The sequence below is a fragment of the Emydura macquarii genome, unplaced genomic scaffold (assembly GCF_026122565.2).
Source record: "Emydura macquarii macquarii isolate MOO-44397 ecotype Brisbane River unplaced genomic scaffold, CSIRO-AGI_Emac_v2 contig_2292, whole genome shotgun sequence".
Taxonomy (NCBI): Eukaryota; Metazoa; Chordata; order Testudines; family Chelidae; genus Emydura; species Emydura macquarii.
The window spans coordinates 3,920,056-3,947,500 of record NW_027132429.1 but is presented as its reverse complement, the minus strand read 5'-3'; the positions used below and the strand labels follow the sequence as shown (position 1 = coordinate 3,947,500).

The 27,445-nt window shown below is 45.9% G+C and overlaps 1 protein-coding gene across 3 annotated transcripts; it reads right to left on the bottom strand.

Moving 5' to 3' along the window:
* Positions 1-213: 213 nt before the first annotated feature.
* Positions 214-26,837, bottom strand: SLC27A1 (solute carrier family 27 member 1). 3 transcript variants are annotated; one of them, XM_067560674.1, is made up of 13 exons: positions 26,734-26,837; positions 24,628-24,795; positions 18,447-18,841; positions 11,052-11,213; positions 9,208-9,277; positions 9,031-9,122; positions 8,754-8,863; positions 7,568-7,777; positions 7,088-7,214; positions 6,680-6,817; positions 6,030-6,194; positions 4,648-4,794; positions 214-2,483 (listed from the first exon to the last, which is right to left on the bottom strand). In XM_067560674.1, exons 2-13 carry the CDS (start codon positions 24,792-24,794, stop codon positions 2,326-2,328), a joined length of 1,941 nt encoding a protein of 646 aa, XP_067416775.1. In that variant the 5' UTR covers position 24,795; positions 26,734-26,837; the 3' UTR covers positions 214-2,325. The 3 variants fall into 3 exon arrangements, with proteins under 3 accessions (XP_067416775.1, XP_067416774.1, XP_067416776.1); XM_067560673.1 differs by lacking the exon at positions 26,734-26,837 and adding an exon at positions 25,994-26,083; XM_067560675.1 differs by lacking the exons at positions 24,628-24,795; positions 26,734-26,837 and adding an exon at positions 22,539-22,627 and having other exon boundaries at positions 216-2,483.
* Between the last annotated feature and the right edge of the window lie 608 nt (positions 26,838-27,445).

Below are 27,445 nucleotides of genomic sequence, written 5' to 3'. Positions count from 1 at the left end.
GCTAGTGCCACTCCCACGCGGTCCGTGTGAGCCAGTAAATAGTTCCTCAACAAGGCTCCCCCGCTACTTCCTGCATCCAGATGGACATCGAGTTCCCCCCAGCACACTCCCTCTCCCCTCACTACCGTGCAGGGCACTCAGAACTGAAGATAATCTTCTCTCCCCTCACTCCATCCAAAATACTGCTGTCAAAAATAATCTTTCTGTTGCTATTGCTTTGAACACCTCTCATCCCCCCTGTACCCTCTTCAGTTACAAACAGTAATAAAATGGGTTAAGTAGTCAATTTAATGGATTGGATTTCCTGGTACAGAAGAGCCCATCACAGTAAATGGAATTGAGTGAAATTTACACTTAATTTAAGTTTGTTTTAATGTTTGTTTTTATTTCTGATGTTGGTAAAACAAATTATGTTTTGACAATATAGTGATCCAATCTGAAAAACAATTGTTTTAAAAATTTAATTAGTTAATACATGATATTGTTTAAACTGCAAGAAACTTTAGTATATTTAAAGTGATAGTCTGTGGCTTTTGATTCCTGGCTGGTGAGCTCAGTTCCCAAGCTGCAGACTCCCTTATTTTGTTTTTGTTGTTATAGTTCCAGTTAACTAGGTCCATTCTTACCATGAATGAATTTCTAATTAGTGGCTGTCCTGATAAAAGACACATTCCAGATTTTTTAAAATATCAGTATTTAAACCATTGACAATGTTTCTAGAGTGCACAGACATTACAATGTGTTTCAAAAGCATCTGCAAAACTTTAGAAAAATATTTTAGATGAAGCATTAACTCTGCTAGAGAAAGAAAAAGTTTCATCAGGCCAAATTCTGCCCTTTCTTATACCCCATGTAATGTTATTGAAGCCACTGGAACTGCACAGGGTGCAACAGCACAGAATATGTCCTTCAAGTATAAAATGCATAAAAAAGTATTAGTCCACTGAAATTCCTTAAGGCATCACATGGCTAGATACACCAGCAGTCGCTGCCATTACTGGATATGGTTAGTTCAAATACCTCCAAGCAGGGGAATGACCAGCTACTCAGGCTTACACGATTAAAATGAGAAATAATCCATTGTTAGGACATGTGGAAGCATAGCACACACCTGTGAGGGTCAATCCCTTTAATCCTCCTGTTTTAAGAATTACATTTAGTTCTAATTGTGGCAAAGGCCCAGGAAAACAAGTATATCCAGAAGTGTGTGCTAATGGACTTGCCCACATTAAACAGAAAATAAAACTCTAATTGAGGTTGGAGTAGACATTAAAATGATTATGTTCTGATTTGTCTGGTTGTGTGTCGCCTTCATTGGTGTTCAACAATTGCCACTCATTTCCTGCAGATGGTAGCACAGTTTAAAGATTAAAACTACCAGTGAATATAAAAATAAAGAAAATACACAGCAGCATTACAATTAACATTTCCTAAGACTTCATATTAGCATTACAAGTGTAACATTACCATATGACTCCTCTCTCATGACCTGCCGTTTACCTCATTGTCTCCTAGCCCTGTAACAAGTTTAACGTACATTGTTTGTTCACTGGCATGACGTCCTATGTAGCCCCTAATTATGCTTTTTAGCCATTTATACCCAATCTACTTTCTTCAGTGAATTAACCACCAATTTCTTCTGTAGACTAAAGTTTGTGAAGATTCACAGAGGCTGCAATTCCCAGCCTTATTATTATTTATTATTGTAATGCCTAGGAACCCTAGTCCTGGACCAGGACTCCACTGTGCAAGGCGTTTTACAAACAATACCTTCAGTAAATGAATGATAGACCCTTCAGAACAAGACTTCCCTACTACAGCGAATCTTAGATGAGTACTTAAGAAAGAGAAATGTGAGATGGAATAATCAACGGCTCTGCCTGAAACAAACATGCTACTAACTAAAGGTCTTTAGATAGCAAAATAAAGTTGAGAGATAAAGCGGAAGGAAACCTATTGCGTGCACATGATTTCTGTTCAGTTACATACTCAGGATGTTACAATAAATAATACAAACCATAAACACCTCCCATGTTGCACAGAGTCCCTCAGTTTGTAGTGGTTACAAAGAGAAAAAAATATCTCTAGATACAGAACAGTAGAGAAATGGCATGTCTTTGCCCAGAATAGGAATAGATCACAAATTAATGTGCTTAAGGCACGTAAGGGCAACATTCTATAACGCAGTGAATTTGTCACTGTTGCTGATGCATTGTTTGAGGACCTTGCACCCCTTACCTAGCAGGAGTCCCTCACTTCCACAGGCAGGGTCCCTTCTTAAACTAGTCAACAGTGTTTCCTATAAGAGGCAATTCCCAGATCAGATCACAGAATGACCTTTCTGGCACAGATCCTCTCAAAGAGGCACTCATCCAATGGAACATATTTTCCCAACTTCAGATCAAGAAAATATAACCGGTCTGATGTTTGATGAAGGTCAAATCCTTCTCTCTGTAAACGTGTTTTCTGGATTTTGAATGTGCCTTGGAAAAAAAAAAGAAAATACTAAAGTGAAAATTTTCATAGCTGGAAGCCTGTGGAAACAGAGTTAGGAAAACAAATGTGAACCAACATACTACTTGCAGGCCAGAAGCTGGGAATGGGTGATGGGATGGATCACTTGATGATTACCTGTTCCATTCATTCTCTCTGAAGCACCTGGCCATTGTAGAAAGACAGGATACAGGGCTAGATGGACCATTGGTCTGACCCAGTATGGCCATTCTTATTTTCTTATGTTGTTACTGGTGTTAAACCTAGAGGCCAGATACTTCTCACCACCATACATCAAAAGTAACTCTATTGGCTGGTGTGAGATGCGATGAATCAGGCCCTAGATCTCTTGGGATCAGTACAAAAGAAAAATCACAATCCATACATGGTATATGTTCTACAAACACCACAAGTTTTGTTTCTCCTTTCTCCATAACCTCTGACAGTAGAGGATCTCTGCTACTTCAATTATGCATAGTATCCTTGACCTAAGCTGTTGTGGAGTGAAGTGAATTTTCTCTATAGCCCAAACCTTCATTCCAGGGACACTGTGAGGCATAGTTCATGTTTGTAAAAAAACCTCAAGATGCAATGTGCAATATATTACAAGTGTTGTAAAAATATGATATGTGGATTCCTGTAAGTCCTGTCTGGAGCACTAAATCCAACCGGCAATTTTTTTGAGTGGCTGTTAAACCTATTTGCTGCTTTAGAGATTATGGTATGCTGAAAGAGTGGAGGTAGGAACCCTGATACTTTAATTACAAGGTCAGTCTTTAGCTGTCACATTGAAAATCTAACCATCATCTTCCTGGCTGCAATGACTGACAGCATATCCCTTAGAATAAGGCTGAGATGCACCAGGAAAATCAGCCCTTTGATGTAGCAGGTAGTTGCTGCACAGTGGTGATGTTTCTGCCATTTAATTTTCAGTTTGAAAGTTCAAGTAGCTTTTGTCTAATAATTAATTAAGGCTCTTATTCAGGCTGTAACTATTTACAATCTCAGTTACAGATCTTGTGTCATACTGGTCTGTTGTTTCTGCCATCTAGAGTTGGTTGGGATTTACTATGTGTGAGCTATGTAATTTTTTGCTTCCACTTTTCCAAAAGACTAAAAAAGAATCCCCCTGGAAAAGGAAGAACAGCCAACTCTAAAGCTGTTTAATCAGCTGACCAGGCAGTCATGTATAAGCAAGCATGAATGTTTGCAAGATCTCCAACATGAATGAGGACAAAGGATCAGGCAGTAAATAATCTGTGCAAGATGGAGTAAATAGGGCAAAGATACTCAGACCTCAGTGGTTCAGGAGCCAAATTAGCAATCAGCATTACACAAAAGAGCCACAGTGGTGTGAATTCATTGTTTCATTTACTATAGTACTATTCATATTTAAACAGTATGACAGGGGAAATATTTAGTTTTATATATATATAAAATTCTCACAGCAAATAAGTTAATAACTTAAGTTGATTACTTAATTGGTTAATAACATGGTAAAAACATCCTAGTTGGTTAATAATTAAATCACACAGTGTTTTAATATGTGTTGCAATGTGCTACAGGAGACACAGGAAAGAGCCACTTGCAGCTGACAAGCTGCAGTTTGAGTATTGCTGAGCTAGAGGGTTCTGAGAACCCCTGTGTGTGTTTAATTCTTTCAGCAGATTATAAGGACCCTTTAGATTGTTTAATAAACAGTCACATTTATATTCGCAAGGGCTCTACTATCAGCAAAATATACAGCTGGCCTATACCATATCACTGATCTCAGAGCAAGTATTAGAAAGGACAAAAGTCTTTCTCTCTCTGCAAAGGTCTCTTCGGTTAATGTCTTGGTCCAGCTATTCTCCTGTATAAAACTCAGCTACAGACATTTTTCCACTCATAGAGTTTACGTGCCTTGAGTGAACAAAGCAGCAAAATCTAGCAGAATCACAAGTAATCCATAAAACAAAAAAACCACACGGCAGCAGTCAATTAACTCCAAATAAAAGGAAGTGACTAAGTGCAGGTTTCTTATTGCTACACAGCACAATTAAGCAAGTGGCAACTTTGACTCACTTTCAAGTTCTGAGTTGAGCTCTGGGGTCTGAAGGTGACTGACACATGAATTTCTAACAAGAAAAGAACTTGCAAGTGACCCATCAGTACCTGTGGTATCAACTTGAGGCAGGAGACGAAGAAAGATGGGCCGTGCATAGGGAGGCAGCACCTTCTGTAGCTCCTGATACAAAGCATTAGGACTCATTGTAGCTTTTGGATCAGCTATTGCTGCCATTCCAGCTTTCCCTTCCACCCCTGAAATAAAGCAACAGAACTCAGAGTGTACAGGGCAGAGAGAACCAGGCTGAATTGGGCTTTAGACAATGCACACAGGTGTAAATACAGGTACCCCCCTGAACTCCCACCCTTTGTTCACTCCAGTTACAGGTGAGGGCAGCATGGCAGAAGCAGCATGCTTTAACTGTTGTGGTAAGGAACTCCTTGCAATTCTGATGGACTCTGAAGAAAACCACTTCCAGCCCTCCCCAGTCAAAGGTAAAGTCACGATTTCCCCATCTTAGAAAGCTAATCCAACTCGATTTTATCAAGCATTCTCTTCCATCCAGACTCAGTTTGTGATAAAACCAAGGAGACTGAATAGCCATTTAATGAGAATTTTTCCAACAACACACCTGCTTGAAACACTTTCCCTTTTCATAATGGGACTTTTCCTGTTGCTCAGTATAGCTTTCTCCAGATCCTTTATTTGTGCCCAGAGAACTCAAGAACCATGTACATATATATTTATGCTTTATGAAGGGTCATTTTGTTCCATATCAGTTCCCCACACCAGAAAACCAGGTTTAATGACAGAACTGTTGGACACCAGACTAGTCTCTCAGCATGGAAGTGGCAGCTCCCAGAGTGAGCCCAATGACAAAGCATTCCTCCAATCCCATCCTCACTCCCTCCGGGATTATTCCAAGATGCATATTCCTGTGTGGAATCAAACAGGAGTCTCCATGGAATTCTGAGGATTACTTTCACTACAAGTTTCTGCTGAGCTTAAAGTATAAGTGGGTTGAGACATCAAACACACAAACCTCCTCCTTCCTATTTCTCCTCCTTAAACAAGCCCTTTCTTTTTAAGAACAAGTTATTATAAACTAAGGAGGAAAGCATATACTAAACACTCCAACACTGAGCTGGATTATCTGGAGATCAGAGCTCTCTGGGCACCCAGACAGATTGCTTCTTAGCTGGATTCAACCATTAACGATCACACCTTTCCCCACACGTATGGATCTCACCAGTAGAAGCATACATTATAAGTACTCGATTAGTGAATTATCCCTGAGGACTTTATTTCACTGCTCAGGATGAGTGCTGTCCAAATCAGACACCCCTGCTGCCAACCCCTCCCATTTTGGGGCACCCTACTCCAGCGGAGATGGTCAATTTCAAACTATCCTGGAGAATGGGATACAAATCTATATATCCACCTGATTTGTCTCCACCCTGAAGCTTAGGAGTTCTGGCTCTCCAGTTACCTGGTACCTCCACTCCATACACTGCAACATCTGTCTGACTAAGGATGTGACTCAGGATTCCCTCAACTTCTGTGGTGGAGACATTTTCTCCTCGCCACCGGAACGTGTCCCCACTACGGTCTTTGAAGTACATGTAACCAAGTTCATCCATGACTAACACGTCTCCTGTGGGGAAGAGAAGCCACAAACAATCTCAGAAGTTGATTCAGCAGCACTAGACCCTACCTTTCAGCCCCTGAATCTGCCATCCAGGTCCAGGACTTGCAGCTAAAGAGAAGTCTATTCCTAATTACCTGAGGTGGAGCTAAATCAGTGGCCATTTCCCCAGTGCCTACAAGATCTGCAGCTAGAACAGGATGAAGGAAAGAAATGAGAGAGAAAAGCTAAAGCAATAAGGAGTGGGAGGGGTTGAGAGAATCCATCCCTATGGGTTCTTTGTCTGTAGTTCATAAATTCTATATTGAATAGGGTTAGGAATCTATATTGTACTACACAGGTGGCAGCAGTACAAAACCCTAAGGTAAGATTTCTTGTCAGCCTCTACAAAGTGCTAATTAAATCTTTGGAGCTATAAGAGCCATTTGCCCTGTCCAGTGACTGAACATGTTTGCATCTAACACTGATGAAGCCAGCACTTGTTCTGACAGTACCTGAAAGATATGCCCGGTCCCCTTTTTGGAAAACGTTGCATGCTATCTTCTTATTGGTGGCACTCTCATTGACATAGCCATCAAACCTGCGCAAGGGGTCCTGCTGGTTTATTCTGCCCACAAGAAGGCCTGGCTCTCCTAGAAAAAACAGGACACGACCCCATGAGATGAAAACTGCAAACAAGGTTGGCCATTGTTCCGGCAGTTTTTGCAACATGTATTTACTTAAGGCAGGCTACGATATTGCTGTATGATGTTTTTCTCTGAGCTGGACTATTTTTGAAGCAGAGACATAGAGGTGAAAGGTTTCATATTCCATCACCAGTTCCTTGAACCAGCTAGAGCCCATTTGGTATTCTTCTAGAACAGTTAAGGTTTTGAGCACCTACTGTACACAATAACATTTACCTGGGCAGCAGGGGATGCAGAGCCCACTGGAGTCGCGGATCAGCTCCATGGTATCTTCATTTACTTTCACCAAGCGAATGGGATAAACATTGGGCAAAATCCGGCTGTTGAAACCACAGGCTCCAACCTTCCAAGAGATGGACCAAGACACATGAAGAAGTAAAGTGCTAAAATGAATCACTTGGCCTCTGACTTGCATGTTCATTGTTACATTTGGCTGTCTACCTTCTCTTAAAAAAGGTGTGGGAATTTTCTAATCATTCCCTATTAAAAAGGAAACCATCTTACACCACCCAAGAATTTGTCCTATAAAAGTGGTGCACACAATAACAATCAATCACAGATTTAGCTCCCTGCAGCCTGATGATAGAGTCCCGAAAGATACAGTGTAGAGCATCCAAGAAAACAGGCAGAGAGTACATCTCCCTCTGTATCTTCAGATATATCTCTCCCCTTGCACTTTACCCATCTACTGTGTACCTTTCCATCCAAGTTAGCAATGCTGCAATTACACTCGGTAGCTCCATAGAACTCCCCAATCTGTTTAATTCGGAAGCGCCTGGTAAAGTCTTCCCATATGGTGGGTCTCAATCCATTTCCCACTGCTAGTCGCACATGATGCTGTGCTTCTGCCTCCCGTACTGGCTGGTTCAGAAGATATCTGCAGATCTCCCCAATATACTGAATAATCTGAAGAAGTAAATACAAATAATAGCAATGCCAATGGGAGAGAAGAAAGAAGACTTGTGATCAGGCCAGTCCTCCCCGTATTGTGCCTGTCACACTAAGTATCAAGCAGAAGATCCTCCTACAGCATATCTGCCCACAATCAGAAGACAGAGAGACAGTCATGTGATTAAAACCAGGATTTATCTTCTCTCTTAAGCTTCCACACAAAACCCAAAATAGACACATCCGGAATAGGCTTTCTGTCAAGTAAGAAACCCTTCAAGAGCTAAGAGATTCCAGATGACTCCTCCACTCCATGTGCCAGCAACCCATTCTCCGAGTGTTTAGCTCCAAAGAATGTCTGAAGTCACTAGATGAGTGTATTTTAATAGCATTATTGCAAAAGTCAGAGGGATTAGAGCTAGAAGGGACTAGTGGTGCTCTGATGTTTTATATCTATAGGGAGGTTCATTTTTCTATGTTGTATTTTAACAGGACTGTAGATAAAACTCCGGTGCCAAGTTAAGATAATTGGAATTGTGAAGTGCAAGGGCAGAATTTACCACTTCATCTCTATGCACCATATTTCCTGATATTCTTCTTTTGCTCATTAAGGAATGGACTGACTAAAGATATTAGACTTGTTGCTGTTAGTCCGGTGGGTTAGTAAGCATGCTCTGTATTGTCAGGTGGGAAACCCAGATTCCACTTCTTGTCTTTTTCTCCTGTAGTCATCAGGACCTGGAAGTAACAAAGACCTGGCAATGGAAGGCTTACAGTCTAATGTCTCATGGGTGGTGGTGGAAGTGAGGGTGTTATGCTAGATGGAGAAGTGAGAGAGCTTACAGTTGAATGCTTAAGGTGGATGATAGGGAAAAGTCTGAACTAATACCCGGAAATTCCTTGCTGAAGCTAGAAATAACCCCACTGCCTAAATTAATTTACTCCCATATATTCCAGGCTGCAGAGACATGGCATAATTTAAGATATTCCTTACTGTGCATTTGTATTTTGTACAATCATCCCAAAAGCGACTGGCTGAGAACTTCTTCCTGATCACCACAGTGAGGCCATGGATTAGACACTGGCCGACTCCCATGATGTTACCTGGAAGACAAAGAAGAGCAGGATATCAGTGCTGGCCCTGGTTCAATCACTTTGGATAAATTAATTTACAACAATACTTGAGGATCCTCAACAACACCAGAAGCAACCTGGACACTGGGATAGGCAGCATTACTCTGAACCTTTGCTTCCCTGAGGAGGAAGCATACCTGCTGAGTGATAGAGTGGCAGGCAGTTGTAGAGGATGTCCTCAGGGCGCATTCTGTAGGCATAGTACCCAAAGGCAGCTATGCGGTAGTACCTGCAAGAACACAAGGGATGTTAAGAAATGGAAACACAGCACTGAGTATCACTGAATGAAGAGCAGCTTCTCTTCAGCTCCTTACCTGCTGTGCACTACGATGGCAGCCTTTGGCATTCCTGTTGTGCCAGATGTGTAGATATAGAAAAGCCGATCTGGAGAGTAGAAACACAAGCCAGGCATATGACAGATTCTCTTCAGCCGTTTAATCCCTTTTTCTGTGCAGGACTACATTTTAGCTTTACTCCTATCAGTGATTTGCTGATCACATGAGTGATTGATTTTAACTAGTGCGGGCACAGGAGAGGGTAAACTGATACGGTTGGCACAGAAGCCACATTACAGTCCTAGCAGAGAGAACTCTTGTGCCAGTGAACTTCACCCACAAAAATAAAGGGTGAAAGGCAGCCTCAATTCTAATCTTTGAATAAAAATTGCAGGGCCCTAAGGGCATGCACTTTTCTTCTCCCTTCTCCAAATTGCCTTGGAATTAGGCCAGCTGCCTCACTCAAATATTTCTGGAGAGATGAATCTAGAGGAAAGGTCACTTCAATCCACAAGGTCTGAGGCAAGCTGCACTGCAAGATTTCTGAGATTCTGTAAGGAATCCAGCAATCCTGCATTACAAGGCATCAAATTTCTCCATGCAGCAAGAGTTATTGATCCTACAGTAATAGTTACTGAAATGGGAGGAACACACTAACACCAACAGTGTTACTTATCTTATAGGTGTTATATAGCGTATTTTTGGTTCTATGAAACATGAAACACTACTATCAAGCCTGCTCACTTTCCTTCTCTCCTCTACAAGTAAAATAAAAAAGAGAGGCTGTGGTCATTAGTAATGCAATCAAACCCCAAAGACTAAAATTGATAGAAACACTATAAACAGGAAAACCCTTCTCCACCTTTCCTAAATATGAACAAGCTAGTTTTTCTTGGGCTTTTAAACACACACAGTTATAGCAAGTCCCTCCTCTTTCATGAGACCCAATCCTGAGAGATGTAAATTGTCCTCAACTCTATTGACTCCAGTAGGGATTAAGGGTCCAAAGCACTTCATTGCAGGTTGTACTTAGCACCTAAAATGATTGGGTCCATGGCGAGGGCAAATCTTCTAAAGGTAAGTAATAACCAACTCTTGTCACTGAAAACTTCTTTGATCCCCGACAGACTCAGAGCATACTTTCAAACAGTCACCTACTACCCTGCAGTTTGGTTTCTTACATGTGCAAAGAGATTTGTTATCCTTGAATTAATATTTTATCTGGACAGTAGCTGCAGTCAGAGAATACCCTGCACTTATGTTCTAATTTGACAACATTACAGTGTAAAACATTACGGGCAATACTATATAAAGTTTCGTAAAATTTAAGGCCAGATGGGATCATCAGATCATCTAGTGTGACCTCCTGTATATTATAGGCCATTACATTTCATCCTGCCTGAGCCCTAAACTAAAGCATTTCAGTTTTCAGGAGACTAAACTGTTGTGTGCTATAAGCAGAGAACAGGAGACCTGCTGAGGTATGGAAGTTCCCTTAGCAAGATCTAAGGCTGGGAAATGAGAGCTTCTGGATATGGTGCCAGCAATAGTGATTGGAGTTGAGAGTAATGGGTAGCAGCACTCTCCTTCCCTCAGTTAGTAAGACATATCCATTGTCCAAACCTGCATAATCCTAGGAAGTCAATGAACTCCAGTGAGAGAGATTGAACCAGAATACATTACAGTTAGAACCCTGCCTTTTGCCCACTTTTATCCTTACTTTTCTCTTTTACACCTGGTCGTTCAAAGTTGGATTAAGCTCACCTTCCCTGATTGCTTAGCTGTCCATTAAGTCATTACTGTGTCCCAAAAGAAGGAATCCTCGAGTTCCAGGTCACACTTATATTTGCATCATAGGAAAATAAGCTCACTGAGAAACTTACCATCTAAACCTTTGGCTGGAATCTGATCTGGAGGAGATTTCGATGCAGTACTCAGAAGAGGATCAAGGTGTTTGGTCTCCACAGGGACAGAGTCTGGGTTAAAGTCTCCAGAGCAGAACTTCACCATGTTCTTGCTTAGCATCCCATTCACTTCAGATATTGCTGCAACACACAACTACTTCTGTTATAACAAGCACAGCATTCTGGGCCACAGTAATAATATTGCCAATACTGAGTCTCATTCTTTCTTTGCATAAGACATCTGCAATGCCAAGACCAGAAAAGCCAGAGACTTCATTAAAATACTGAGATACCTATCCAAGTAATACCAAAATTACCATGATCTCAATGTCCTAGATCCAACATGAGACCTTACTGCAAATTTGGGCAAAATTATCTTTTTATCCATTTTTGTAGCAGGATCTTCGGCTCAGCACTCTAGAAGGATTTCAGGGCTGAAGACTCAAAAATACATTCAGAATCCCAAAATTAGATATTTTAATAAACTTTGGAAGAAAGTTTATTTTAACAGCAATATAGTGTACCCAAAAACAGCGTCCATGAGTTAAACTCATTGTGTAGAGCAGTGGTTCTCAAATTAACTTTTGCTGTGGCTGCATGTGGAGTGGCTGGAGCCATAGCAAATTCACAATGGCCACAGACTTTGACAGTTAAAATATTATACTATTAACTCTCTAATCATGTGGTTATTTGGAAACGTCATGGAAATAAAATAATAAATCCATTCACTGTAAAGAGTATGTACTATTCATATCACAGAAATTACACAATTATTACTAAGTATGTCAATATTTGTTAAAAAAAAAGTCATCGGGCTGCACATGAAGTCCTTGGTGGCTGCATTTGAGACTCACTGGCATAAAGGCTATACAATATGAAGTTAAAAAGAGATTATAAAACACAACAGGATAGGAAATGAATACATCTAATATTACAGATAACCTTCCTTTTCTCTCTCTGTACAGGTGCAAAGCTCCTGGAGTAGGGAGTCGCTAAGCCTCTTTACAGCTCTTATGTAATGAGCTCAGTTCTGGGCAACTCAATACCAGTAAGACACTGACATAAGAGCAGAAGTAATATTAATAGCTACTGTGACAGACTGGATGGCTGCCGGAGAGTACTACTATTTGGAATTCCGCTTGCGCGCGCCCACCCATGCTTAAGGCCCCTCCCCCAGCCTAAGGGGAGGAGTCACTGGACCTGGGACGCAAGTGATTTCAGGGGACAACTAATGAAAAAACAGGAAGGGGCATGAAGGTCAAAGGGTGAAACCGAGGGAACCGGAAGGGGACACCAAGCAGAGAACTCCGGACGGCGCCCACTGCTCTCGGAAGGCATCTAGGGAGCCAGCGGATGCTGCCCAGAGGAACTCTGCCCAGACGCGTGAGCGGATGGAGCAATGGAAATAGGCCCCACAGTTGCAGAGCACTCCCTCAACCAACCTCCTCTCCCTGGTGTTATAGATCAGTGTTTCTCAACCTTTTAATTAGCAATTACCCCCTAACTTCTGAAAATTTTAATAAGTACCCCAACTCTCAATTTTCCACAGGATTTTATATTTACAGACTAAGCTGAGCCATATGCTGGAAAAAGGGCTGAGTATATAAGGCCCTGATACGACAGATGTCAGATCTAGTGTGGGTAAGGTTACCACCTTTACACCAGGGGTGCACAACTCAAGTATGTACCTGGGCTAGAGGTGATGTTGGCCAAAGCTAGGAGGCTGTGAGCGGCATGCCAATGCTGGGGAATATAAAGTGCCGCGCCAAATTTTATGGCATAGATTTGAGAGGAGGAAGGGGTGAGAGACAGAGAGGGAAGGAGGTCGAGAGACAGAGAAACAGGAAAAGAGGGTAACTGGTGAAATCTGGGGCTGTCTTAGTTGTCAATTTCACTGCTCAGCTAGAACAGTGAAATTGACAAGTTTTCTGGGCACTGGGCTTTGAGCCCAGGAGGTGGGCGACTGCCACCCAATTCGAGCTGGGGCAGAGGAGGCTTCCATGCCAGCTGGGACCCAGGGATGTAGGCAAGCGGCTGCTGCCTGTCTTCGAGCCAGGGCGCTGGAGACTGTCCTTTGGCTTGGAGCCAGGGCGCGGGTGGCTGCCACCCAGCTGCAAGGCTAACTCGCGAGACGCAGGAGGCTGCCACCGGGCTCCCACCTCAGAGCTGGGACCTGGCGGAAAGCGGGGGCTGCTGCCCGCCTCCCCCAGAAGCTAGCAGCTGCCGCCCAGCTACGAGATGTGACCAGACGGGAAGCAGGGGGCTGCCATTCGCTTCCCAGCTGGGAGCTGTGACAGGGCGGGAAGTGGGAGGCTGCCACCCAGCTTCCCCAGAAGTCAGCAGCTGCCGCCCACCTCCCCTTCACTCTGTTTTTCCCTGGGTACCCCCTGCCTGTGTCTCGCGTACGCCTGTACCACAGGTTGAGAAACTATGTTATAGATGGCCACCTTGGCCAGTGCTAGGAGGAGGTTGACAAGGAGGACCCACGACTTTGTGGGGCCCCAAATTAGGTGTGCATAGAGGAACTGGTGCAGGGAAAAGTGCAGCCAGAACCTCAGCAGGAGGTTTTGGAGGAGCCAGAATGGGGGCTGCAGCCTAGCGCACTCAAGGTAGATGAGCACCAGGGTCACCCTCACGCCACAGAAAAGGCAGGTGTCAGGGCGAGGGGCGAACCGCACCAAGTACACGCCCGTGTTCATAGCTCCATGAAGGAGCCACCAACTGATGTCCCTGGTGCACCATGGGGTCAGGGTGGAATAGAGACTGGCCCACTGGGGGTCCTTGCCCTCATAGGTGGCATCAGGTCCTGCCATTTAGTGTCTGAGTGGGACATGAGGGTGAGGAAATGAAGGGTGTGGAGCACAAGCATGTACAGATGGTCCCTGGGCACGATTCGGAAATGGACCGGCTGCAAGTCTAGCAGCTGGCTCGGTGTGTAGGGAGGGGTCAGCTGGGGGGGCATGTGGGGCCGGAGCCCGATGAAAAGCTCCAGAGGGCTAGGACTCGGGGTGCAGGGAGGGCTCTCTCACAGGACCCGTTCGAGCTAAATCCAAGCAACCTCCCGTAGTTGGAGTATGTGCCGGGGGGTTCGAAGGGTGGAGAGCCCCATGTGCTGAGCCAGCACCTGGGGATCCACCCACTCCCCCTGGTTATAGTCCAGGAGGTCTCCAATCCTGGTGATACCTGCCAGGACCATCCTCCATCACACCAAGGGGGCCTCTGCCACCTGCACATGGAGTTGGGGATTGTGTAGCAGGGGCTCCGCGAGGAGGTCCTCCGCCTTGGTGACTGCAATGGACCTAGAGGCCAAGATCAGCCTCCAGGTCCAGAGGAGGTCCTGTTAGAAGACTGGCAGCTCGGAGGAGTCTCACAGAAGACCTCTCGGATGGAGATAAAGGAGCTGCTGGCCGTATCGGAGCCCTCGGAGGAAGGTGTGCACCAGTGTGTTCCACGTTGGATTACCTGCACTATAAGGAATCTCTGCAGGGCCTGGAGGTGGAAGGTGTTGACCTGGCTGTGGAGACAGCACAGGCCCTGCCCTCCTTCCTCAGGGGAAGACTCAAGATCCCTGCAGGGACCCAGTGCAGTCCTGGCCAAAAGAACTCCAGAATTGTCTTCTGGAGGTAAGGCAGGAACCTTGGGGGTGGGACCAGGGTGTTGAGCCGGTGCCAGAGCATGGACAGGACTAGCTGGTTGAGCATCAGTGCCCTCCCCCGAAGGGAAAGGCACTGGAGCAGTCCTGTCCACCTCCGGAGCTGCTCAGACACAATGCCCTCTAAATCGTGCCAGTTCTCTGCTGGGGAGGGCTGGGTGGCAGAAAGATAAATGCCCAGATAGAGCAGTGGACCCGTGCTCCACCAGATGACTTGAAGCATGGGTGGGAGGGAGCTCGCCCACCACCCAGCCCCTACCATCAGGCCAGAACTCTTGACCCAGTTGACTCGGGCAGAGGAGACTGCTGAGTAGACGACCAGGCAGGCCTCCAATCACACCAGGTCGCCCAGACCTGGACCACGCGGAGTATGTCATCGGCGTATGCTGACAGGACCAACCTCACGGAGCACCAACCCTGTCAACCTCTGGTGGAGGAGACAGAGGAAGGACTCGATGGCCAGAGCGTACAGCTGGTCTGTCAGCGGACAGCCTTGACACACTCCTTGCCAGAAGCTGACTGGTTCAGTCAGGGCCCAGTTGATCCTGACCAGGCACTCTGCGGAGGTGTACAGCACCTGGAGAAAGCCCACGAAACAAGGCCCAAAGCCGAATGCCTGCAGGGTGCCCAAGAGATACCTGTGTCCATCCTGTCAAACTCCTTCTCCTGGTCCAGGGCCAGATGGGCGAACGACAGACCATCCCTACACCCAAGGTCAAAAAGGTCCCGGACCAAATAGAGGTTGTCGAAGATGGAACAGCCCAGGACAGTGTAGGTCTGGTTGGGATGGACCATATCCTTCAGCACGGACCCCAGCCTCAGTGAGATGGCCTTTGCTGTGATTTTATAGTCTGTGCTGAGGAGTGAGTTCCGAAGGTCACGGAGGTTCCCCCTTCTTGGGCTGCAAGGTAAGCAAGGCCCGCCTGCATGAGAGGGGGAGCACTCTGCTGCCTTCACACTCTGCCCAGACAATGGTGAGATCCAGGCTGAGGACACCCCAGAACTCCACGGTCAGCCCGTCCATGCCCAGAGGTTTATTCATGGGCATGAGACGGAGGGCTTCTGAGGACTCAGCCAGAGTGAGAGGTAGCTCCAGCCAGTCCCGGTCACACACGCTGACCGTGGAGAGTTCGTTCCAGAGCACCCTGCAGGTGGCGGCTTCCATCGGATCCAGGGAGAAGAGGCTAGCGTAGAAGGCCCTGGCTCTTGCACACATCTCTGTCAGATCCATGAGGGGGGCGCCATCCTCTGCCAGAAAGCAGGTGACGTGCTTTTTGGCCCCCCTCTGTTTCTCCAGGGCATAGAAGAAGCGGGATCGAATGAAGGTCGAGCCTGAAGGTCTTTGAGGGCCCGGAGCTCCTCCCACTTCTCCCGGCATGCTCTGTAGAGGGATGGATCCTCGGGGATGGTAGCCAGATACCTTTCCAGCTCTAAGACCTTCCACATCCCTCTGCTGGCTGACCCCCCAAGTGTAGTCGCAGCAGAAGAGCAGGGTGCACACCTTCCTCACGTCCCACCAGTGCCGTGCCAAGGGAAAGGCGCGCCTATGTCCCTGCCAGGCCAGCCAGAACTCCGGAAGGATGCCACAAAGCCCATGTCCTCCAGCAAGCTGTGGTTAAAATGTCAGTAGGCCGGACTCAGCCTCTCCGCAGTGAAAGAGGCCGTCACGGTCACCATATGGTGATCCGAGAACGGGGCCAGCCAGACGCAAGAGGAGTGGGCCTTCGAAAGACGGTGAAGTGATAAACAGGTGCAGTCCAACCAGGAGTGGCACGACCGATCATCCCCCATCCGGACAAAAGGGAAAGCAGTGACGTCGTCTGGGTGGTGGTCATGCCAGACGTCCACCAGGGAGTGATGGTCGATGATCTCCCGGAGGACATCTGCGGTGGCCTGGTACTGCTCTCTGCCACCATGGGGTCCACCCTGCTGGAAGCCAAGGTGGCAGCCACTCAGCACCGACAGGGGGCGCAGATGACAAGGTGGTGGGGGCAGCTCTCTCTGAGACCACCCCAGGCACAGAATCTAGAAGGGCCTCCAGGAGCGGGGCTGTGCTGCCCCTCTTCACTGCTGCGACTTCCTCCTCAACCAGCACCACCCGCTGGACATGCCCCATCGCCCGGCAGAGGAAGCACCAGACCTCCCCTGAGGCATAATGAATTCTGTTCTGGGCCCTTTGATGGGACACCAGGAAGGACCCCTTGAGAGCCTCCCTGTCACACGCCACCGCTGACAGCAGCTGGATTTGGACCTGCCGGCGGAAAGCAGCCCAACGGGAGCGGGCTCACGACAGAGATGGGCTTCCCCAGAGTGGAGAGGAAGGGGAGCAGGGTGGCGTTGGGGAGGAAGGGCAGGACGGAGGTGAGGATCACCCATATGCCCAGATCTAAGGGGACAGAGATGCCCCCCACTGCCAGGCCCTTCTCCACCGGCTCCTGGGCAGCAGCCTCCGATGCCAAGAACAACACTACTTTTCCATACGTTTTGGAGGCCGCCACGATGGCCGAGGGCCCCACTATCTGTGCTAACGCCTGCACATAAGTCTCAACGTGGGGTGAGGTGGCCACCAGGAGGCAGCGAACGCCGTGCTTCCTGGTCAGGGTGGGGAAGGGGTCCCGGCCACTAGAGATGTTACTTGAGGAGGTGGTGGGGGCAGATGACAGGGCAGTGGCTGGAAGGGTGGCAGCTACCTGGGCGTATGCTTCTGTGGGACAAGGCAGGAGCACCCCCAGAGGGTGGAGGGGACTGCAGGGGAAGGCAGCCCTGCCTAGGACTTGTTAAAAGCCTCCCCTCCAGAGAAAGGGTGTGGCTGGAGTTGTGAGAGTGAGGCAAGCTACCAGAGTGTGTAAGCAGGCAAGACGCTGTCAAGAACCAGGAAGGTTTAGGAGAAGGAGTAGAACACTGGCAGAAGAGAACCCTGCAGGTACAAAGACTAGGGGAGGGAAAACCCTGCCCAAAGAGGGCAAAGGACCTTTCCCAGACCTGGAGGCCTAAGGGAAGAGACCCTGCCAGAAGGGAAAGATTGAACTGGATATTGGGTTTGGGCACTACCATGCCCAGTGGGGCTGTCAAGGGTCAAGAGCCTTCCCTGGCAAGGAGGCCAGGAAAGACCCCTGTCCAACCAGGATATGAACATTAATTCAAGGGACACAGGGAAGTAACGCAGGGAAGCTAGCAGCTTTCCTGAAGCCACAGTGTGAGACTGTTACTTGTAGGGTCCCTGGGTTGGGGCCCGGAGTCAAGGGTGGGACCGGACCCCTCCCCCGCTCCCTACCGGCCATTCACTGGAGGGGCAAGAGCCCCAGTGAAGAGACAAGGGCCTGTGAGAACCAGAAACAGGACCGGGAGCCAGCAGGGAGCAGCCATTTTAGAGAGGCTGTATTACCCTGCCCCACCAATAGAGGGTTGAAGAACACTAAAGGGTGAAGCAGTTCCCAGACCTACCGCTAGAAGGAAGCACTGGACCTATCGAGATAGAGGACGAGTTTTGTCACACTACCCACAGGACTCCTCCCCTGTTAGTACCTGATCAGCAGTGACTCAGTTCTCCCATTCCATTCCAAGTGAAACCCAAACAAAGGAAGAAAAGAACTTCTCTTGGGGCTACGTCCTAAATCCTTACTCCGAATTACCACTAATTTCAGTGACAGCTTGCCTCAATAGGACTATGTAAGAACTTCAGTAGTTAATACTTAGTTTGTGCCAAATCCCATGTGTCTCACCTGAGGCCAGCTCTCCTCCAAAGATCATAGCCTTTGCACCTGAGGTTGTCACACAGTAAACAAGAGAATCCAGACGCAAATTGAAGTTAATGAGAGCTGCCTCAATACCAATTTTTGCCATCCCAAGCCAGAGGCCTATGAACTCAGGACGGCTCTCCATGAAGATGGCAATGACATCACCCAGACGGAACCCCTGCTGGTAGAAGTAGTTAGCCACAGCACTGGAATACTCATCTAGCTGCCGGAATGTCCATTTCTGATCATTGGCCTCATAGATCAGAGCCACTTTGTCAGGGTGTCTGTGGACGACGTTCTGGAAGATCTTTGGGATAGTGTTTTTGGCTCGCTGATGCTTTCGCAACTCAGACTTGACTTGTATTAGCACAGAGAGGCCACTGCAGCAAGAAGAGGAAAGTCACAACTCCAGCAGAAAGCACAACACCCCTCACATAGTTTAACATACAATCTGATATATTTTGACTCATGCTTCTACACTGCCACATGCAGCTTGAAAATTTCACTCACTTACCAGTGGCAGATAGAAAAATCTTTTCCTGAAGTGTTGGAAGCCCCAATCTATTAATTTCTGCATAATATAAGATTTAACTTTTTAAAAAGTAAGTTTGTTTCTAGCCCTTATAGTTCAGCACTTCCAAATGTGACCCAGTGCAGTGCCAAGTTCCTACAGTTCTAGGGCTTCTGCTGCCCCTATGGCTTCCCCTCCAGCTTCAAAGTGAAAGTGACTAGACTAATCAGAGAGACAAGTGGGGTAGGTAATTTCTTTTATTGGACCAACTTCTGTTGGTGAAAGACAAGCTTTAAAGCTTACATAGAGCTCTTTTTCAGGTCTGGGAAACATACTCAGACTATGGACACACTAACACTTTTGTCAGTAAAACTTTCTTTTCACACTTTTTTTTCCACACTGATAATACACCTCTGACTGACATAAGTTTCACCAACAGAAGCGCCAGGGTGGACAGCGCTATGTCGGCAGGAAACACTCTCCCACTGACATAGCTACCGCTGCTCATTGGGGATGGTTTAATTATACCAACAGGACAGCACTCTCCTGTTGGCATAGGACTACACGCGAGACCTTACAGTGGCACAGCTGCATTGCTACAGCTGTGCTGCTTTAAGTTCTCTAGTGTAGACGTAGCCCAAGAGTGTCATAGCTGAACACAAAGTGGAACAGTTTGTTTAGCATAAGCAGTTCACCTTGAATGGTCCTTTGAAATGTGTTAAGTGGCCAGTTAACATCTCTCCAATCATTGAGGGGAGGGGGGGGGGAGGGGGAAACAGGGGCAGGAGAGTTAGTGGGTTATAGATTGTTGTAATAAATCATAAATCCTTATGTCTAGTGAGTCCATGATTTTTAGTGTCTAGCAAAGGAAAGAATTTTAGCTCCCAGACTCCGCTTTTGTAGATGTTGTGCAGGTTTCCTTTGAGGATGAGGACTGAGAGGTCCATGCACTAAATGCTCCAATAGCAACTATGTGGGTGAAATGAGACAATCACTGCACTCTGGAATGAACTCACACAGAAAATTAATAAAAGACCAAACACTGTTGTCATGCTGGCTCAATTGGGTGATGAGGGGGGCATTTATTATATTATTTAACATCAGTATATCAAAATCTTAATAATTCATGTGAGATATGCCATGTCAGGTACTGTTAGGAAGGCTATAATGTGCTAAGTAAGATGATAATGTTTGTGTTCGTGTGTTATATGTGTAATGGAAGTTATGGATATGTTTGCATCTGTATTTCAATTTGTACTGTGTTTCTGGGTGATACCCCAGACAGGATAGCTACAGTACTAGCCTGCTTAATGGCCCATTAAGGAAATTAACAAGTACAGTGGGCCCAGGGGGAGAAGCCAGGGATATACCTGATGAGTCACCAGGACTTACTCATGTGACTCTGGACTCCATCTTATTCCTGTAAATTTCCACAAGCAGCATGGCAAAGGCCAAAGGACATAAAAGGCAGCTGTACCACATCCATTTTGTCTTCAGTCTTCACCGACCTCTGGACCAACTCATCTACAACTGAACTGAACTTAAGCCGGGAAACAAAGGACTGAGGCCCATCCAGGTACAAGATGGACACCAGAGGGATTATACAAGCCTGCAAACTCCACAATTCTAGAAACCTGATATATATGGACTTTCAAATCAATTATATGTGTCTGATTGCTTTAATTATTTAACACTTCTCTTATAGTTTGTTTCTTTTTATAATAAACCTTTACTTGTAGTTATTAAAGGATTGTCTGGCAGCGTGTATTTTGGGTAAGATCCAAACTTATGTTGGTCTGGTACTGCGGCTGACCCTTTGGGGTCAGGAGAAACCTTTTTGGTAAAGAGCACAGAGTTTTAAATAACTGGTCTCTTTACTGGACCTAGTGGCTGATTGGGAGCCAGAGATTGAAATGCAGTAAAGGGGGCTGTGTATATTTTTATTTTGGCTTCTTGATAACCAGTGTGGGGAATCAGAAGCACTGTTTGTGGCTGGTTGGGAAGTCTGACTTCAGTGTCACCCACCAGTGCTGGGAGAATCTGCTCTCCTTTTGCAGCCTGCCCTGACCTTGGCATTTTCAGGTGGCTACCCTAGGCACGGACGGGTCACAACCGCATCATCTATACGTGAAAAATTTTCATAAAGCGATCACTCTATATCTGACCTCTCAGTCCTCATCTAGTTATGACAAAATCTAGTGAGCCATGAAATAACCCTACAACATTAGAAGGATCCTTAACAACACTAAATAAGAATCTCTATTGGTTTCTTTTCTGATGGGAACAGAATATATATTTATGCACCAGTTTTATTTGACCTCAAGCCCCAAGACTTCTTGGGTCTGACTTGTCTACTTCTCTTCATTATCCTGGATGTCAATAAAATGTGAGATTTTTATCTGGAGAAACACTGAGTTCATAGTGAGACTCTAAAGTTTCTCTTAGAGATGCCTCCAAAGACCACTCTTCCAAAAAGAAAGAAAAACACACATTCCAAAGTGGAGTCTGACTCATAGGCTATTGGCCTGCGCCAGTAAAGCACTGTTCTCTAATTGGAAGGCTGGACCACTGCTGCCCCCCCCCCCACACACCACCGCAAATTTAATGTAAATATCTTAACCAGATTAAAAAACAGACATACTGACAGATTGAGACATAGATGAGACTAGATTACAGATCCTTATTTTAAAGATTTCATTTGGAGGGACTGGAAAACAGAGCCCTTGCTCTCTTTCTGAGCAAGGAAATAAGTGCAAACACATTTTGTTTTAGAACAAGTCTTGCTTGCCATGACATGCTTTGCAATGTCCTAGTGTTATGTTATAAACTCAGTAATTTGCAGCTCCTGTGGGAACACATAAAAGTATTTCTATAACTCCACAAAGAAGGTTTAAAAACAAAACAAAAACAAAAACAAAAATTACAGCTTGGACATAATTTGAGCTTTAGCAGAACAGAGCCAGCCTTTCCATGTAGAAAAGCCATACAACTGTGATTGGGACATTGTTCCTTGTCAGAATAAAACCTCCAGTGTATTGCTCTTCATATGCGTGTTCTTATCATTCACACCCCTATACTATTCCAGCAATGGTGGGGAGATGGTCTCTTGATACTGTCAAATGAAGACTGTGGGGGAGAGTCTACAAATAACAGATGGGAGCAAACACTAAAGGGGCAGCGGGGACGGAAAAGATTGTTTAGGATTTTTGAGGAAGCATAACTGGGAGTTAATGGATAAAATGAACAGAGGAAAAATTTAGGCTGAGTAACTGAAAATCCACAGACCGTGAAATCTATTAGACCTTGGAATAGTCTCACAAAGAAAAGGGTGGCCTTTTCTGATTTCTCTAGTTCTATTACATCAGTCATGGAGCAGGAATACACTTCCTGAAATCTAACTCTGGATTCTTCACACTTACATTCTTCAACCTAAATAGAACAAACTTAATTTTAGATACTCATGTTCTGTCTCAATTTGCATACTTATTGTAATTTCTCAATAGGCAGAGAATCAAATATGCTAAAATATATCACCATGGTATCAATATCCAAACGAGAATACCCACCTGGATCCTGCTTTCCTGAAGGATAGGAAGGTGGTGGCTGTATTTTCTCTATCATCAAATAGGAAATAGTTGTGCAAGAGGAGTTTGCAAGGATCCCCCAAAAGTTAAAAGGTCATTTAATATCAGCACTGTAAAAGTCCTACATCCCCTGACTGTCAACAGCAGGAACCTGGGTCAGCAAAGTCCTGGGGATGGGGGAGGGGATTGTTTTAGAAACAAGCTGCAGGCATTTTGTGAGACTGAGCTGGCCTTTCATGGTGACCCTATACAGAGCTGTGCCAAAGACAGAACAGAAGAGCCTTTTCATTTGTTAGCTACCCTTTTCAGATTCTGAAGGGGCCTTATTCTCTCTACTTATTTTCTGCCATTATTCCTCACTTGCCATGCAATCAGGAGGAAACAGTCCTTCAAAGTCCAGTGACAGCCACAGTAAAGCTAGGCAGTCTCTGGTGATCACAAGAGCCCTAAATCCTTTAAAACAAAGAAGTCCCCTCAGAAAAGCCCAAGAGGCACAGAACTAAGTGAAAAGTTCCAGAGGGGTAGCCATATTAGTTTGCAGATGATTTCTAGCTCTGCAGTTTCTCTTTGAAGTCTGTTTATGACTTTTTTTGTAGAAGTATGGCAACTTTCAAGTCAGTTACTTACTTCCTTACAGACAGCCCCCCAACCTGAAGCAAATACTCACCATCAACCATACACCATACAAGAATACTAACACAGGAACCTACCCCTGCAACAAACCCCATTGCCAGCTCTGCCCACACATCGACTCTAGTGACACCATCACATGTCCTAACCACATTAGTCACACCATAAGGGGCTCATTCACCTGCACATCTACTAATGTAACACATGCCACCGTGTGCTAGCAGTGCCCCTCCGCCATGTACATTGGCCATACCGGATTGTCACTACGCAAAAGAATAAATGGACACAAATCAGACGTAAAAAATAACAACATCCATAAACCAGTCGGAAAGCACTTCAATCTCCCAGGACACTCTGTAACTGACTTGAAAGTTGTTATACTTCTACAAAAAACCGTCATAAACAGACTTCAAAGAGAAACTGCAGAGCTAGAAATCATCTGCCAGCTTGACACAACCAAAGGGGGTCTAAATAGGGACTTGGAATTGTTATCTCATTATAAGAAGTAATTGTCACTGTTCACACATTCTCACCTCCTAATCAATGGTTGTGAATAGGCCTGAACTACTCTAACTGAATGGACTTTGCTTATATCTACCTTCCCCATTGTTGTTCCTTACCCTTGGAGATACATATATATACACACACACACACACCTCCTATCTGATTTCTGTTCCTTACGTCTGATGAAGTGGGTTACAGCCCACGAAAGCTTATGCCTGCAGAAATTAAATTTGTTAGTCTTTAAAGTGCTACAAGACTCTCGTTGTTAGAACTAAGTAAGACACTAATTACAGAATCTCTGGCTGCCCCAGGTGGTAGGGGAGAGACTAGAGAGTGATGTATAAATCACAAATTATTATTTTTTAAAAATCTATAAACTTAATATTGTCTGTCCCTTTAACTTTAGTAGGAACAACATATTTTGCTTCTCTAACACTTTCCACACACTTTAACAAATGTTTTACAAGCCTCTTGTTACGTTTCACAGTCAGAACATTTCCTGTAGGGCAAGTCCTCATTCTGAGCCATTCAACTTATCTGTGTTCCTAGATAAACTAAGCCTTTCAAGCCACAATTCACTTTCCCTTACATAAGGAACAGACAATAAACAGAAAGAGCTTTAACTGCAAACTAAACCTTGACACGTTCAAGCTTAACAACACAAAACCAAGTTATTATATGTTCTTGCTCCAAACAGCTTTCCAAACATTTTGGGAAGTATAAAGTGGACAGATTTCAGCTATGATTCAGGAACATTATAGTCTCAGAAAGTATGTTTCCAACACTCTAGGTCATAATACTCCTGCTGTGCTGCTAATGCAAGTTGTTAAGAGTTGAAATAGATATAAATTTATTGTTAGTGGTAAAAGGTTATTTTATGAAAACACAAAACCAACACATTACAGAAGAAGATGAAGGCCCACAAAGCAATACTTACAAGAGATCCCTCAGAGCCGTCTTAAAGATGATACGGAGAAACCTCCATCCTCCGCTGCCAATGTAAATGCCCAGTGTGGCTGCCAGACTCCATGACCAGGGCACACCAAAAAAACGCATAAGTCCAAGCGAGCCCAGAGAAGCAGTGCAAACTCCAATCATGTGCATTCTAGAGAGAGAAAAGTTTTAATGTAATCCCTGCCAGCTGCTCAACCCAGACCCACTATAGGACCACAAACAAAAATCCAAGGATACAGCCTAAAAACATTACCACCAGATGCACGTAGCCATCACTTTGTTCACAGGGCTTTCAATTGTAGGTAAGTTTAGTGACTGCCAGTGAAAGTGGCAAGATGACTGGGAATAGGAGCTACCACTATTTCTCACAAATTTCTGGACTATGCAAATTTTAAAATCACAAGTTCTTTCTGGATGGCTGACATGCCAAAACTCAACTGACATTTAGCCACAGGCAAAAATTATTACAACCCAGAATAGCTTTGAAATAGTGGTTTTCCAGACTAAATGAGGACATTTTGATACCAAATTTGGATTTATTTCTATTTATTTAAATTACCAAAAATATAAAAAAATCATCCACCAAATGAAACATTTGCTATTTGTCTAAAACTTGGTAAAAATGGGTGACTATTAGTCAATGAATTTGAGATGAGACTGGTGTTCCTATCATCTTGTGACGAAGGAGACATGTTTCTGTGACTATCTTACAGTTTTCTATTGCCACCCATTAACAGTAACTGAGCACCTTCATGCGAAGTCAATAACAATAGCAAAATCCCTATTAGACTTCATGGAATCTCTTACACTTTTCCCTTCTCAGGGTAAAAACTCTGCTTGGGGTAGGGCTTTTTTTGTTTGTTTGGGTTTTTTTGTGATTTTTTTAGATTTTATGAATTTCCACTATAAATTGTTGGCAAGTGTTTACATAAGAATGGCCATCCTGGGTTAGACCAATGGTGCATTTAGCCCAGTAGCCTGTCTTCCGACAGTGGTCAATTCCAGGTGCTTCAGAGGGGATGAACAGAACAGGCAATCATCAAGCAATCTATCTTGGATACAAAGCGGTGTCAGAGTTGCAAGTGTCCTCCTTATGGTGAAAAGGCACAAAGAACATTTTTAGTACCATGAATGGGGGGAGGGAGGGGGAATAATTGTAGCATCCATCCCACCTCCCCGTGCAGATGAGGAGCAGAGAGGTGCATTATTTCCATCATCACTGGGGGCAGGAGCAGGGGTGTGCAGTGTAAGTTTCCAGCATCTGCATTTGGCAGAGTAAGAATGATGTGAGAAAAATTCTCTCTAATGCCAATGGGAAACATCATCCAGACATTCACATGGCTGCTTACTCTGTTCCAGGATGCTTCTCACCCATCGTGGACATTGAGCTAAACCCAGACTGTTCAAGGATCTTACCACCCCTCCCTAAACACCATATGAGATCTCTCAGACCTCACACCCAAAACTACGTCTCTCAGTCCACCCCAGCTCCAGCTCCACTTCCACCACTGTGTCATCCCCTTCAGGTTACACACCCTTCCCCAAGGGATATGCCAGCACCCCTCAGACCTCTCACACCTCCAGACATCATGCCAGCCCTCCTCCTTCACAACCTCAAACCCCATCCATGCACCTTGCCTCTGTTCCAGGACCCTCCCAGGGATCATGTCAGTTACTTGGATCACTAAGCCTAACCTCCGCCACTTCAATTCCCTAGGGACCATGCCAAACCCAAACCTCATATTCAGACTGCTCCAGCCATAAAATGCCAGCTGCACAGAGCCATGCACTTTGGGGCACCATGTCTGTTCCCCTTCCCACCCCATAGGGACTGCACCTACTCCCTGACCACTACCCCCAGTACTGTATCAACAACAGCCCCAGCAACCTGACATCTACCCGCTGACCCCATGTCAGCCCCACAACCTCTGCCCCAGCCCTGTGCCAGCCCCCACAATCCTGACATCTCCCATGAGCCAGCCCCGCTACCACCCAACCCGAGACACCGCGCTCGCCTCAGCGTTCCCCCGAACACAACCTCTCCGCCTCCACCCACCCGTTACCTTCCCTTCCCTTCCCTTCCCGTTACCTTGTCAAGCTCCAGAGTCCAGCGGTTCCCACCCGGCGCCAGCGGCCAGCCTCCTCAGCCCCACCCCGGAAACGGCCTCACTAGTTCCCAAAAGGCTCGGGCGGTTCCCAAAGCCTCTAGGCAGATCATAGAGAGGGCGAGCCGCGCTGAGTGGAGCGGGAGCGGGCGGAGCGCCCTGCGCACAGCCTCTAGGAGGGCAGATCATAGAGAGGGCAATTCGAGCAGCGCTGAGTGGAGCAGGAGCGTGCTGCCGGAGGCTAGACGGGGAGAAGCAGTGCGCATAGAGCGCCGGGGGAAAGGGACAGAGGGGCTGGAGGGAGGAGCATAGAGAGCCAGCGGGAACTGGGATAGAAGGGCTGGAGGTGGAGAGAGTGCCTGCGGAGGGGACAGAGGGGCTGAAGGGAGGAGCATAGAGAGCCTGGGGAAGGGGCCAGAGAGGCCGAAGGGAAGAGCATAGAGAGCCAGCGGAGAGAGGATAGAGAGGCTGAGGGAGGAGGGGCATAGGGAGCCAGTGACGGGGAGCGGGCGGGGCTATGGAGCGTGAGCGTTTTTGGTTTTCCATGTTGTGGGGCATCCGGACTTTCTGCTGGAAAAATGTGACTTGCTCCGAACTCAGACAGCGGCGACCCTTCCCTTTGGCCCCGCGCGGCAGGGCCCTGTGTGGCCTAGGCACCTGGCGGGGCCCTAAGCTACATTATGTGCATCCTGCGCT